The 14,351-nt window shown below is 35.7% G+C and overlaps 1 protein-coding gene across 13 annotated transcripts; it reads left to right on the top strand.

The window, feature by feature from the left end:
• Positions 1-2,964: 2,964 nt before the first annotated feature.
• Positions 2,965-13,318, top strand: LOC128856057 (neutral ceramidase). 13 transcript variants are annotated; one of them, XM_054091425.1, is made up of 11 exons: positions 2,965-3,364; positions 4,185-4,519; positions 9,559-9,845; positions 10,211-10,357; positions 10,421-10,597; positions 10,658-10,984; positions 11,312-11,521; positions 11,689-12,018; positions 12,094-12,324; positions 12,381-12,760; positions 12,825-13,318. In XM_054091425.1, exons 3-11 carry the CDS (start codon positions 9,708-9,710, stop codon positions 13,006-13,008), a joined length of 2,124 nt encoding a protein of 707 aa, XP_053947400.1. In that variant the 5' UTR covers positions 2,965-3,364; positions 4,185-4,519; positions 9,559-9,707; the 3' UTR covers positions 13,009-13,318. The 13 variants fall into 13 exon arrangements, with proteins under 13 accessions (XP_053947400.1, XP_053947399.1, XP_053947396.1 ...); XM_054091424.1 differs by having other exon boundaries at positions 2,965-3,478; positions 4,242-4,519; XM_054091421.1 differs by having other exon boundaries at positions 2,965-3,478.
• The last annotated feature ends 1,033 nt before the right edge of the window (positions 13,319-14,351 follow it).

Below are 14,351 nucleotides of genomic sequence, written 5' to 3'. Positions count from 1 at the left end.
TGCGATAATCTTAAAATAATGGCGAGGGAATTTTAATATAAATAACTTTGAATGTTTTTAATCCATTTAGTTACTTGATACTAGAAGAATAGGTGCTGTTTCAGTTACAAATAGGATTTGAAACCGTGGAGTTTAACTGAAGCACAAAATAGTTACAATTTTCCGAATTTGTGTTTAAAAAATCTTCCACAAAAGCAAACTAAAACTAAGACCCCAACATTGCTAAATACTTTTTTCTAATACTTGTTTCTTAAGTGTACAAAAGTAACAATTGAATGAGTAAATATTGTGGTATTTTTTAATTCGTGCAATAATTTGAAATATGTGTTTTTTAATTTAAAAGTTAAACGTCATTGCTAAAAAAAAAGTATTAAAGTGCAAACGAGAGGTGGAATCTTGGTCTTCGTGATACAGAAAATAACAAATTAAAGGGTAAATAGATACAGATCGTATATGTACATTTATAAAGTCTCGAAGAAATAAAAAATACCTTTTATGCACATGAACATACATACATACATATGTATATAGCATTTCCTACATAGCATATCCTCCTAAAGTCCAAAGGTGTACAAATTGCAGAATGCTTCTTAGCTGGATAAAGTTAAAGTTAGCTAAGAGTAGTTTAGATTTAAATTTTCCAGCGGCCACCTTCTTACCTACATCAACTTCTTATCGAAACCCCAAGCGACTAAAAATGCTCCAGTAATTTAGTTAACAGAAAAAACAAGTATTTGAAATTGGCACACTTCAAGCTAATCGCAATAGTCGGTCTTGCAAGTTTTATTGAAAATTTACAATCGCCCACCTGCTGACCACTTAAGTGATGTATTCAAAACTATTAGAATGGGACGAATTCCTGAGGTTTCTGTTTTATGGTGGTACTGATTCCAGCTAAATCCATTCAGAAATGACTAGCTATAATCAATTTTGATCATACCTTTCCAAACTATCTGAGAAATCTCGACCTCCATCGTGATCTTGGTATGCTGCCCGTCACTGACGTGGCGAGAAAGTGTGTCATGGCTCTCGTCTAAGCACTGAAACATTGGCTTGCTCCAGCCAAGTACTCAGCGTCGGCAGCTCAAGCGTAAAACAGTTTTAGAGTAGATGGGCGTCCAGTAGCAGCTGCACCTTATATATTTATACGTTCCTAATGAATTTATAAATATTGAGGCATTTTAGTTTTCCTTCTTTTAATATATATATTAAATAAAAATTGCTCGTTAGTATCTTTAATTAGTTGTACTAGGTTGCAATACCTATAAGTTATTGTGTTTATAATTTAAGATGCGTTAATAAAAAAAAAATACGTTTAGGATAAAGGGACATCTTTAGACCTCAAATTAAAAAAATTGTGACCTAGTGATTAACAGTTAATTATTCAAATTCAAAGTAAGTGAACTGCATTATATGTCTGCTGTAAATATTTTGCCCCAATCTTCCAGGTATGACAAAGATCGAATCAGATGGAAAATAATAATAAAGCCATAAGTTATGCACAAACCAAAACCCCACAACTATTGAAATCGGAGATGGAATATAAAAACCTTAAAATTATTATATTTTGGTTGCTTTTCATCTCCTTCTCATATTTATGGGGTTGTTTGGGTTTAGTCTCTTACCACGGAGAGAGAGAGACCTTACGCTGCGCAGAGCTTGCTTCAAAATTAAACAGAAGTAAAGTTGTGGTTTTGCATACTTATGGCCTCTGGTGACGATACAGCATGCTTGACTGAGCTTTGTATGTGTTAGTGCAGTCGGGTGGCGTCGTGTCACACATACTTGTTGTCGGTAAAAATCAAAAATTTTAGATATTAGCGTCAAGCACCCGACACGCACACATATAAAGTTCTTGTCAAACAATGCTTGACCGTCACCAGAGGCCATTACATGTGAAAGAAAGCTACGGATGCACCAAGAGAAGTGGTAGAAAGCCAACACTTGTGGTAGGGCTCGGGATGTTCGCGAAATCAAACGTTTAGCTATAAATGAATTAAACAGCCCCGCTGAAATTAAACCATCCTTTAATTTGGAAGATACTACGTTACGTGTCCAACAAATTTTGCAAGCGGTTTCTAGTCTAGAATATGTAAAACGAGTACCTAAATCTAACCACACGACACAAACGGGCCAGATTGACATACACAGAAAAGTACCAATTGTGGGAAGATTAATGGGAAAGAGTAGTTTTTTCCGATGAAAAAAAAATCTATCTGGACGGATCAAATGATTCCCAAACGTATTGGCATGATAAACGGAAGAAAAAGGAAGGGGGAATGGCTTGGTTTGGGCAAATAGTAAACCGCCTATATGTTTCATATCCGCAAAAATGAATAATGCCAAGTATATAGAACTTCTAGACGAAGTATGTACGTTTTATAAAATAATAATAATAATAATTCATTATAAAATGAAGAACAAAAATACGTATAGAAAAAATATAATTTTTCTTTTTATTGAAATCTACTAACGCATTCATTTTAAAAGTATTGCTTCAGTATTTTAACATTCGAACTAGAAAAGTAGCAGTCATTTTTTTCTTTTTCTAATAAACCTCAAATAGAACCCAAATATAGAACATAATCCTCATTTTCAATCTGAATATCATTATAGAAAAACTTTGATAACAAATTGAGAAATCAAACTTCAAAGAAACAAAACGCTTCAAACTGTGTTTGTTGGGTGAGACCAAACCCAATAAAAACAACGACAATATTAACCCCAGAAAAACACAAATGGATAACATAAACAAAAGCAACGCAAACAATTGAAAAAGAAGAGGAAACTGCGCAACATTTTCCGAAACGAAGAAGTCTACGATCAGCTGTTCAGCATAGTAGAGTCGGCCAAACAAAGAGACTTCATACCCACATTACCCCGCTCACACTCACCAATACACAATCAGCAAAATTTGAGCTAAGCTGAGCTTAGTGGGGCTGCCATTGGTAAAAGCATTGCAAGTCTGCAGCTGAGTGTAACCGACGGAGTACCAACAAAGAGATACCTCATCGTTTGGTGCCCCTCATTCACATCATAGTGCCGTGGACATAGTGGCCGAACGCAGGTTAAACGGTTACTTAGTCTTTGCGCTCGGTCATTTCGCACAAACGGGTGCCAAATTGACAACAGAGCGGTCGCTTTTAAATCGCACGCTTTGGAAATTCGAAGTAGTATATATATATACAATATAATATATCAATTATATTCCGGTGTAGTTGGTGCGGTGGAAAAACTAAAAAACTAAAACAAAAATTAATTAAATTAGCAAGGCGTTTGTAATGTGGAAATAGTAAACACACAAACGAAATATCGGACAAAATAAACAAAAAAAATACATGAATTGCGAAAAGTTTAAAATCGGGTTTGTGACGGAATTTCAATGTCAAACGTTTGTAATGGACCACTCTGAAGATTAACGCGCGGTTGAACTCCCACTGCAGCGGGCAACTAATTATCTTAAGATATCTGTCAATTTGTACGTGTGTGTATGTATTTGTGCTTTTTAATAGCACGTAAAGTAAAAATGCAACACGCCAATTAAATTAGTAACTTAATTATCATTATTTGATGCATTTTAATTGTAATGTGAATAAAAAATAAAAGCCAATTTCACAGTGAAAATTTGATTAATGCCTTTAGAATCACAGATAGAGCGCATTTGCATGTGCATTCATGCATACATATTTACAGACATACATACGTGTATCGGGATGTACATATAAGGTGTAAATATATATTAAATTAATTTGTAGATAATCTAGAGAATAATTTAATCTATTTTGCTAAATTTTCGGAATATCAAAATGAAAATAAATAATTAATACGTAAAGTGACAAATGTTTTTCTAAATTACTAAATTAATTTACTATTCTATTACAATTTTTGTTTTTTAAGTTTTACTCATAACATTGCGAAGTGATACTACGTTTTGGTGTTTTGTTTTTTGGTTGATGTGGAAATGTAACTTTAATTTAGTTCCCTTGTAATTGAATACAAAACAAAAGAAAAAAATAAAGTCTGGCTCGCTGCAGTCAAAATTATAACATTTTATTTGTCGGAAAGACACCCAATAACCAACATTACATAAAGCTCGCTGTGCTACTTACGAAGACTACTCTGGGCGGCGCGAAGCGCATTTCAAAACATTTCACATCAATTCTGCTCATTTTTTCAAATGAAAGGAAATCACCAAAAAACGGCACTCAGCACATGACATACATATATACATTTATATGTAGCAGCAGAGGACAAGTCAAGAGACCTATAACAATAAAAAAAATTAAAAGATAAAATACAGTGAGTATAAACGCGGTGGTGAAGTCGGAGGCACGGAAAAATCGCATTAATAGGCCACAAATCGAGTCACAAAAGCGGCCTGGCATCCGTAATTTCGTTCAATTGAGCAGCCTTAAGTAATCGCTGCAAAAACATACAAACAGATGCACATAAACAACAAAAATTTGTATACGAAATTGTGCATACTTACTTCCAACAGTGTCGCAGTGAATAGTTGGAGGTAGGTACATGCGTACGAATCCAAATGAATATACATACATACATAGGTACGAATATGTGTATGTATGTTTGTATGCAGGGAAGTTCGTTTATGAATGAATACCTTTACCGGCGCAATCGGATCCCGGCATTGATGGTCACACCATCTCTGTTCCATTGCAATGGTGATGGTTGGGATGAGGTAAAGAGAGCGTCCAAAAGCAAAATTGAAGTTAAAAGGATTTTATAAATTTTGTTTTATTTCAAAAGTATGTTTTGTGAATTTTTAAAGGTGTATTTTCTGGTTTACTTGAAATATAAGCAGCGTCTTTCAACTTATCCACGTTCCCTAAAACAACTAGGTGCATCCCGTTTGATTTGTAAAGGGTGATTATTTTAATTTTTATGATTGAATTTGAAAAATAACTTTGGCTTAACGGCTGCCTCAACTATCATTTTCGAAGATCCGGAAAAAATTAATAGGTTCAAGTCTGCCCCATTTTGTGTATCAGAACCGGCCATATCTCGCAAATAATAGCTTAGTTCATAAAGCAAATATGTAATTTGGAGCAATTGTTACAAATTATCAAATTTTGGTGTTCGTGTATCCGAAAAACTTGCAAAGTAGGGGAAAGGGAGAGAGCAAATTGGCATTTCATTTTGAGGGAAAGTTACAAGATTTTACTGGATGAGTTTTTACTCGTAAGAATTTGCAAGTGAGAAAAACAGCTGATCGCAAAGTAAAAATATACATGAATTAAAATATGCGAATTAAATGAAAGTTCCAAATCAAAATAATATTGTACGAAAGGAAGAGAAAAAGTGAACGTAGCTTTGAAGTGATTTAATTACAAACAAGGAGAGAAACAGGAATAAGAAAAAAGTGAGAGAACAAGGAATAAGAAAAGAGAAAAAAAAGTTGTTTGTAAATAAAAAAATGTAAAAGATGTAATTAGGTTTTGATTAGGTCAGCTCAGCACCTATAAAAATTTTAAAATTCAGTGTTACCACAATACGCGCAACCTGCTCAACTTGATATAATTAATCAAGCAACTCCCAATTTTTTTCAATACGCTTGTTCTGTATAAAAACTTTGTTATTGATTAAATGTTTTAAAATAAATTTTTTCTGATAAACTACATAAACCGGTCTCACTTTTTCATAGAAAATTTCAATAATGTTAAAAGTTAATGGTTAGTTTTGCATAAAAATCAGGGCAAGCAATTTATTCCTTCTGTCAATTTCCCAAAACGGAGGCGTTTTACTTTCGTTTTCAGTTAGTTGAATAAATTTTTAATAAAAAAAACGAATTCTATTCTATAATAATAATAATACATAAATATATTTTCTTCACAACTAAATATGTTGAGTCTTCATCAGCATTCCATTACAGTTTATTCCTTAAGTCGCTTAAATATATTCAATGTCACTTATTTGTGGCGTGAATTACATGTTCAACATAATAATTAGGCCCACATTTTGGTAGTAGACAAAAATAAGTAATAAAAAAAACGCACTACGTAAAGGTACACAGTACAAAAATTAATTCAACTACTTGGTTATAAAATTTAGTCAACCTGACCAGCGAGCGCGTGAACTCACACACATATACACATTTGCACTCATAATTAGCGCTAAAGATTAATAAAAAATAATGGTCATAAAATTTACTACAATGCCAACCAAAATTTAATGCATTTAGTACTCAAACTTCCACAGCTACACCCAGAGCCAGGTTGATTGCCAAAAGTGCGACTATAATTTGTATTTTATGTATGTATGTATCTATAATTCGTAAGTGATTACGCATAAATGCATGCAAAATGTTCCATGTGCACTTATACTTACATATGTATATATATGAGTACATATGTATGTATGATATATGCCAAATGAGCATGTAAAGCCCAGTCTAAAGTCTATATATATGTATATATATATATTTGGCGCTTAAACCTTTTTTGTGTGTTTGGCCCAGCTCCTTGCGTCTTGATGTTGTTCCAGTCACGTTGCCTAAAATGCCAAAAATTCACTCAAAATAATAAATAACTATTCGGTCTACTTATCTGTTCGAAGACTGTTTACGCGTGATTATACTACATACAAATATACATATGTACATCTGTGCAGGTGGTTCATCTGTACGTATCTTTTTAAATCATACTCCGCGGAATGAAATAAGTTGATTCCCTCTTGAAGATTATTCGGAAATAGGGCAATGGTCCATACACCTGTCAAGGATATGTGCGCCATTCTATTATAACCAACAACCATTTACGAGTAAAACAAAACAAGCAAACGTTAGGAAATTGAGTTACTTGATCCCAACACAAATATGCAGATCGAGGTGTTTTGGCGCTACTTTTTAGAATATACAAGCAAAAAGAAAGAAATGCATCCTTTGTTTCGACAGCGCACTTAAACTTGCATAATCGTCGAAGTAATATTTTTTTTCATTATCAACACAGCCAATAGCCCTGGTAGCTTGCGCTGTAATCTAACTATTAAATTTTATAATTTTTTATAACTCAGCCGAAAGCCTCCGATGCTAGCGCTGCACTACTTTTAGTTTGTATAATAATTTTATTGTTCTGTAAACCTTTATAAAATAAAAAATAAATAAATTTTTTATAAATTTAATTCAATAAATAAAAATAATCTTTCCAATTATGCATCCATTTTCATGTAAAACTTCCTTACTACTTATATATAACATTTTATCTTTCGCTTGGAATGTTCAAGAGGATGGCGTTTATGTGTATAGGGTGTCTCTTTTGCAATTTGATAAATACACTGTGCCTATACAACTCTCATGTTTTTGTTGCCATAAAGAGTGTAAACATGGATCCTACATACAAAGATATTTATGGATGCATGCAAGACCTACCACACGTCCCGCATCGTCATGCAATTATCGTTTATCACCGATGAAGATACTGCTATTGATCCACACACGCAGCGTCAATCATTAAAATATTAAGCTAAAATGAGATTTCAGATTTCAAATTTATTACGTGAGCGACTTTCTACTAATTGAATTTTTTCTACTTATAGAAATTTCTTGTTCTAAAATACATACAGACACTCAAACATTATTTGATGCAGTTACGATATTTTTTTTTTGTGTTCTATATTTCATGGTATTTTGCGTAGAGTAAATAGAAATCTTATTTATTTTGCTTTACTTCATTTCTCAAAATATAATACAAAAAAGGCCCCCCTCATTTCATTGTACTGCAAAAAATGTTCAGTCTTTGAACACTCAAACGACAGTATTGAAAATGATTTTGCATGCTATTAGTCAAGGCGAATTTATTACAGGTGACAGCAAACACATATAAGTAAAACCCTACATGTATTTGTTGTTGCGTTTGGTCCAACCAGCACGTCAAAATCAGCAAGCAAATGTAAACATACAAATGTAAACATACCAATACATACAAACAAAGCATATCATTTTGACGTAAGCCATACCTACGGTGAAAAATTCAGCTGGGTGAATGCTGTCACCTTAATAAATCCACCTTGCTATTAGTCCATAAAATTTAAAAGACAAACTTGTTTTATTTTATTTTTATTTTAAAATTGGAAAGGTGTTACAATATTCTTGAATGAATATGAAAAGTGTAATTCGATATTTTCGTAGCTGCTGTGATTGCCGTTAGAAGTTTTCAATTTTTTGGATGATTACACTTACTCAGATGTCAGATATAAAGACTTAGTTTTTTCAATGTCAATGTCTTTCACCGGAACTTAACCTAAGAAATAAAAAGATAAATCCAAAAAAATGCCATTTTTTTTTACCTTAAAGCCAGGAAACTTAATGACGCGCAACGCGTGAACGTCAGATGGTTGTCCAAGTTTTTTCCATTTACTTTCAACTAATTTTTTCCTTTGTACTCTGTCACAGTTGTAAACAATTGGAGAAAAAGGAAACAGTCTTCCATTTCCTCTGTGGTCAGCCGCTGTTCGAGAGTCTCGAGCAACTGTCTGCCTTAGATGTCAACGACCTAATAAGGGTCTTAAACCGCACAGACTGGATATAGTTTTGCTGTAAATAACCGTTAAACAAGTTAGTAACGAGGATGTGGCAACAAACTGGGGCGGAAGCGCTAGTTGGATTCTGGAAGAATCACCCCTTTAACCAATCAACCAACACTTAGTACGGATTATTTGTATTGCTCAAATAAATGCTCGAACCTTTGATGTGCTTAGTAAGCAGTTTTTCTAAAATATCCTTGACTTTTACTTTTAATTTTGTTGTAAGGATTTGGTAGACAATTTGCGGAAGACATTAATAAAACCTTCGAATATTTCCTCAGTACTTTCCGCGTGCGAATTATATTCAAAAGTTGGCAACAAAATGATCTGGTATTTGCCTTCTAAAGCCTTCATATTATGCATAATTGTTAATGCACAAATATTGAACACGTGCAAGTGGCAAACGTCTCGTTTGAGGATTCCGTAAATAATAGGAAACCCGATAAATAGAGACATTTTTTGGAAATTATTTATGACGTTTTGGCATAGAGCCAGCTTACTTTCTACTTCTTCTCCTATTTGATAGGCGCGATAACCGCTTACGTGATTTTGACCGAGTTTAACAAAGCGCCAGTCCTTTCTTTCTCGTGCTAACCGGCATAGATAATCTAACCGGCGCCAGTTGGAAACACCTAGCGAAGCCAAGTCCTTCTCCACATGATCTTTCCAACGCAGAGGAGGCCTTCCTCTTCTTCTGCTACCACCAGCTGCTACTGCATAGAATACTCTCAGAGCGGAGAGCGTTTCTATTCGGACGACCAACTTACTTTCACCATTCACTATTTCGATAGTGAATTTTCGTATTCCTTTGCTTTCTGCGGATGTGTTATTCTCCATAATTTGACCTAAAGGTACAACATAAAACCGATCTTAGTGGGGCACCCTATACATCCAGTATATTTAATCCGCTTTTTGAAATGGTACTGCGTCAGCGGGCAAATTGCGACTCAATAAGGGATGACAACTTTTTTGTTTAATTGCTTTACATGGAAAATAAAATCAGTGTTTTCTTATTTTCAGTTTGGTTTGGAAAAGCAGTAGGGAGAGAACCGGTGAAGCAATCACGCAGATGCCACTTAGTTGAACTTTCATATTTCAGTAACAAAAGTGCAGAATACGCGTAGTAAAGGGACCAAAGCGGTTAACTAAATTTGAAATAAAAAGATAAAATGAATTACCGTAGTAGCAGACACCTGACGGTATTAGTCGCATTGTGTCTGAGCGGAGTGCTATGGAGTTGTGCCAATGCTTACCAGATTGGTGTGGGACGTGCCGATAGTACGGGCCCACCAGTGGAAATACATTTCGTAAGTTGTCTTATCGCATGTTTGCTAGAAGAGGGTCATAATCAACAAGAAAACAAAAATAAAAAATAAAATTTATATGAAAAATTAAGCGCCAGCTCTACTTAGAACTGGCTTAAAAAATTCGGGGCGATATATTTTAAACGGCTGCCATAGTAGGCAGTAGGCAAAACAAATCGGAAACTTTATAACCAGTGTGATTATAGTTTTCTTCAAGCAAGTGCGCGATTTTTATATTTAACAGGACTTATTTCATTTGTGTATATGTGTAAAGCGTTTCAATTTGAGATAGATTAACCATTTTCAGTTTATTGACACTTTATAATAATTATTCTTCAATATTTTCTTTATTACTTTACGTTTCAAAGATGGGTTACGCCAATATTAAACAAGTGGGGCGTGGCCTGCACTTGCGGCAATTCGCGCGCGCTTTTGTCGTCGAAGATGAAAACCATAACCGCGTCGCGTTCGTCTCGGTCGATGCGGGCATGATGGGCTATGGTGTCAAACGTGAGGTAAACTGAAGTTATAAGAAAATTTAACAAAAAGTTTATTGAATATTTTTATGTTTCTGTAAGGTTGTGAAACGCTTACAAGCGCGCTATGGCAACATTTACACGGCGGATAATGTCGTTATCAGCGGCACCCACACTCACAGTGGTCCCGGCGGCTTCCTCATGCATCTGCTTTACGATATCTCAATTTTGGGCTTCGTGCCGCAGACTTTTGAAGCGCTTGTGCAGGGTTGCTACTTGGTTAGTCAACTTCTTCTATAAGCAGTAATATTAGCACTATTTAAGTTCTTCATTTCTTAGAGCATCAAACGCGCCACCGACAATATGGTGGATGGCAAGATCTTCCTTTCGAGAACAACAATACTAAATGTGAACATCAATCGCTCACCCACCTCCTATTTGCGCAATCCCGAGGAAGAGCGCGCACAATACGAGCATGACGTGGATAAAGAGTTGACCCAACTGCGTTTCGTGGATTCGGACAATAATTTAATGGGCGCTTTCAACTGGTACGCTGTTCATGCAACATCGATGAATCATACCAACAAATTGGTGACCTCAGATAATGTGGGCTATGCAGCCTTACTCTTGGAGAAGGAATACAACACGAATAAAGTGCCCGGGAAGGTAAGATTCATATCTAATATCAGCCCAAAACTATTTTCGGTGTTGCACCCAAATCAGCCAATCAGCCAAAGAAAATGAGCGACCAGTAGTGTCCTGATATGAAGGTGGAGCGTTACAGAATCTTGAAGAAAACCCCGTTTTATGCAATATTTTCTTATTATCAAATAAGAAGCACAAGAGCTCGGGAGAAGCAATAATGCAGAGAGTTCAAAACTTTTTCTTCAAGAAATACTAACGTTCTTCGAATGAGATTAAAGTGATACATATTTATTGAGAAGGAAAATGGGAATTTTTCTGAATTCTCTATATTATTTATTTTTCTTTAAGGGAAAATTTGTTGCCGCCTTTTGCTCGTCTAATTTGGGTGATGTGTCACCAAATATTATGGGACCGAAGTGCTCCATAAGTGGAAATGAATGCGATCTGCTTACTTCAAAGTGCCCGTCAAAGGAAGGGGAATGTTTTTCATCAGGACCCGGACGCGATATATTTGAGAGCACAGAAATTATAGCCACGCGCTTGGCTGAGGGTGCTTTGGTTAGTAAGATTGAAGCAAGTGTGGGTTGATATTTCAGTGCATTGAAATTCAGAATTAATTTTTTTTTTTTTTGTGTCTAGAATAAAACATAATAATTGTAATTAAAAGAAAAAATAATGATATTATAATTTTTAATGTTTCTTTCAAATAAAACACAATCGTCCAGCGCTTACTGAACGAAAACAGTCAAGAGGCTACCAGCCGCGAAATAGTTGGCGAATTATCCTTTATCCATCAATTCGTCGATATGCCCAACTATAACGGCACAACTTACAACCCACTTCAACGGAAAATGGATAAGATACGCGGTTGCCAACCTGCGATGGGTTACAGCTTTGCCGCCGGCACAACAGATGGACCCGGTGCATTTAATTTTGAGCAGGGAACCCTCACTGACAATGTGATGTGGAATGCGGTTAGAGATTTCATAGTTCCTCCCACACAAGAGGACATCAGCTGTCACGCACCGAAGCCCATACTACTTGCGACTGGAAGGGTAAGTCAACTTTATTAAATTGAGTTACACAAAATATGAATATCTATAAAAAAACTTTGTGTCACATTGTTACAGGCAACGTTCCCATATGAATGGCAACCGAAAATCGTCTCCGCGCAGCTACTAAAAATTGGTGATCTGATAATTGCTGCTGTGCCCGGCGAACTTACTACCATGGCTGGGCGACGTTTGCGCAATAAGATCAGTGCCGTAGCTGTGGCCACGGGTGGCAAAGATACAGAAGTGATCATCGCTGGTTTGTCAAATATGTATACCAGCTACATCACAACACCTGAGGAGTATCAAGTGAGAGGCGAATTGCTAAAAACAAATTCGAAATTAGTCATATTGTCGTTTTTTAGGCACAACGCTATGAAGCTGCTTCTACGATCTTCGGTCCCAACACGCACACAATCTACATGGACGTTTTCGAACAATTGACCAAGTCCATGATACGGAGCGAACATCTACCACCGGGACCCACTCCACCATATATGAACGATCGCATGTTATCGATGAACACGGGGGTTATTTTTGATGGTCATCCGATTGGCAAGGATTTCGGTCACGTCAAGTTGCAACCGCGAAAGGCGTATCAGATCAATGACACCGTCAAAGTCACCTTCATTGCCGGTAATCCTCGCAATAATCTCTTCCATGAGAAAACCTACTTTGCTGTGGAGCGAAAGATCAACGAAGAGCGATGGAAGGTCGCCTATACGGATGCCAGCTGGGAAACGAAGTAAATCTCCTCTTTTAAAACATTGTTTTTTTTTTGTTTTCAAATTTCGTTTCCTTTCTGGTAGATTCATTTGGGAACGGGTGCATTTGATACTCGGCTTCAGCGACATCCACATTCATTGGAACATTGGGCCAAACACTTTGCCCGGTGAATATCGCATTCGGCACTTCGGCAATTACAAATACATTTTAGGCGGCATTTTCCCCTATGAAGGCATCTCCAACTCATTCGTGGTGACGGAAGACTAATAGCCTTGTTCGATGTACATACGTATGTATGTACATTTGTGCATGTGAAGTGGAATGATTGGGATACTAGTCAGAGACTGCGCTCTTCAGGGTGTTACTGCTTGTCAGCAAAATGCAAAATACATTCATGCCTATCAATTTTCGAAATGTGTGCGATGTGTGGTGCAGTGCCATACAGATAATACGTACATTCACACATATGTACATATTTATTTGCTTATTATTTAACAGCAACAAAATGTAGGAATAAATGTATAAAGGACTGTTATATTAAACTATTCAATGAATAAAAAATCATTTCCTGTTTGAATTCTTTCACATCCTCCTCTCCAACCGATAGATGGCGAATATTGCTGGTGTGAAACTTAGATAACTAGCGAAGAACGTAAATTGGGAACAAGCAAAGGAAGTAAATCTGTAGGAAATTTTTCGATGAGATGGGGAAATGTTTAGTACTATTGCGTTTTGGAATATGAATATTTTAGAATGCCGAAAACATCAACACCACCAATAATGTCATGATATGAAGAAAAAATACTCCAATCTTCAACATCGAATCGACTGTTTGAGGGATTTTACCCGACGTTCCCATGGTGTACATTTAAATGATGTAATTTTTCACATATAATTGCTACGAGCCGTATTTTGAATAAAAATAGTGAAATCTGAAAGAGTCGAAATGTTTACTTTAAAATAACATCTAAACGCGTTTTGGGAAGACCCTTTATATTTTATTTATGCTTTCACATATTAAACTACGCTCACCCGCGAATACCACGATCCGACAAAGGAGCGCAAAAGTGTAACGCACAAGATTTTCTAGTTTCTTTTTGATTAAAAAAATACGATATTCACCGAGAGTCATCATTTTGAATACTCAAAGCGCAAATTGGTGCAATTATCACCAAATTATCAGGACATTTCAAATAAAATTGTAATAAAAAGATTTGAAACTCTGTGTATTTAAATTTTTTCTATAACAACAAAGCTGAATTGCTCTAAAAGCACTCCACATCCGATAAATTCGGTGCATGGTATGACTATATTTCTGAGAATTTCGGAAGTACTTTAGAGTCTTCAGTCTTTATATTCTTACAGACATACATACTCCAAAAATTCACGTTCGTTAAAATTTCAAATATTGAAAAGACTCTCAAGGAATATTCACTTGTTGTGTACTCTTGTTAAGTCTATTAGGCATGGAGTTTACCAATTTGGTAGTCTCTTCGAGAGTAATCTTCACCCACTCCTCCCTTCAAGACCTGGTTGCTTGTAATTTGGTGTTCCCTTATATTTCTTTCCAGAAGCGCCCTAAGTGTCCAATAGAGTTTAAATCTAGCGAT

The sequence above is a fragment of the Anastrepha ludens genome, chromosome 2 (genome assembly GCF_028408465.1).
Source record: "Anastrepha ludens isolate Willacy chromosome 2, idAnaLude1.1, whole genome shotgun sequence".
NCBI classification, from domain to species: Eukaryota; Metazoa; Arthropoda; class Insecta; order Diptera; family Tephritidae; genus Anastrepha; species Anastrepha ludens.
The sequence above is the reverse complement of the archived record's forward strand: the minus strand, read 5'-3'. Positions and strand labels throughout refer to the sequence as shown.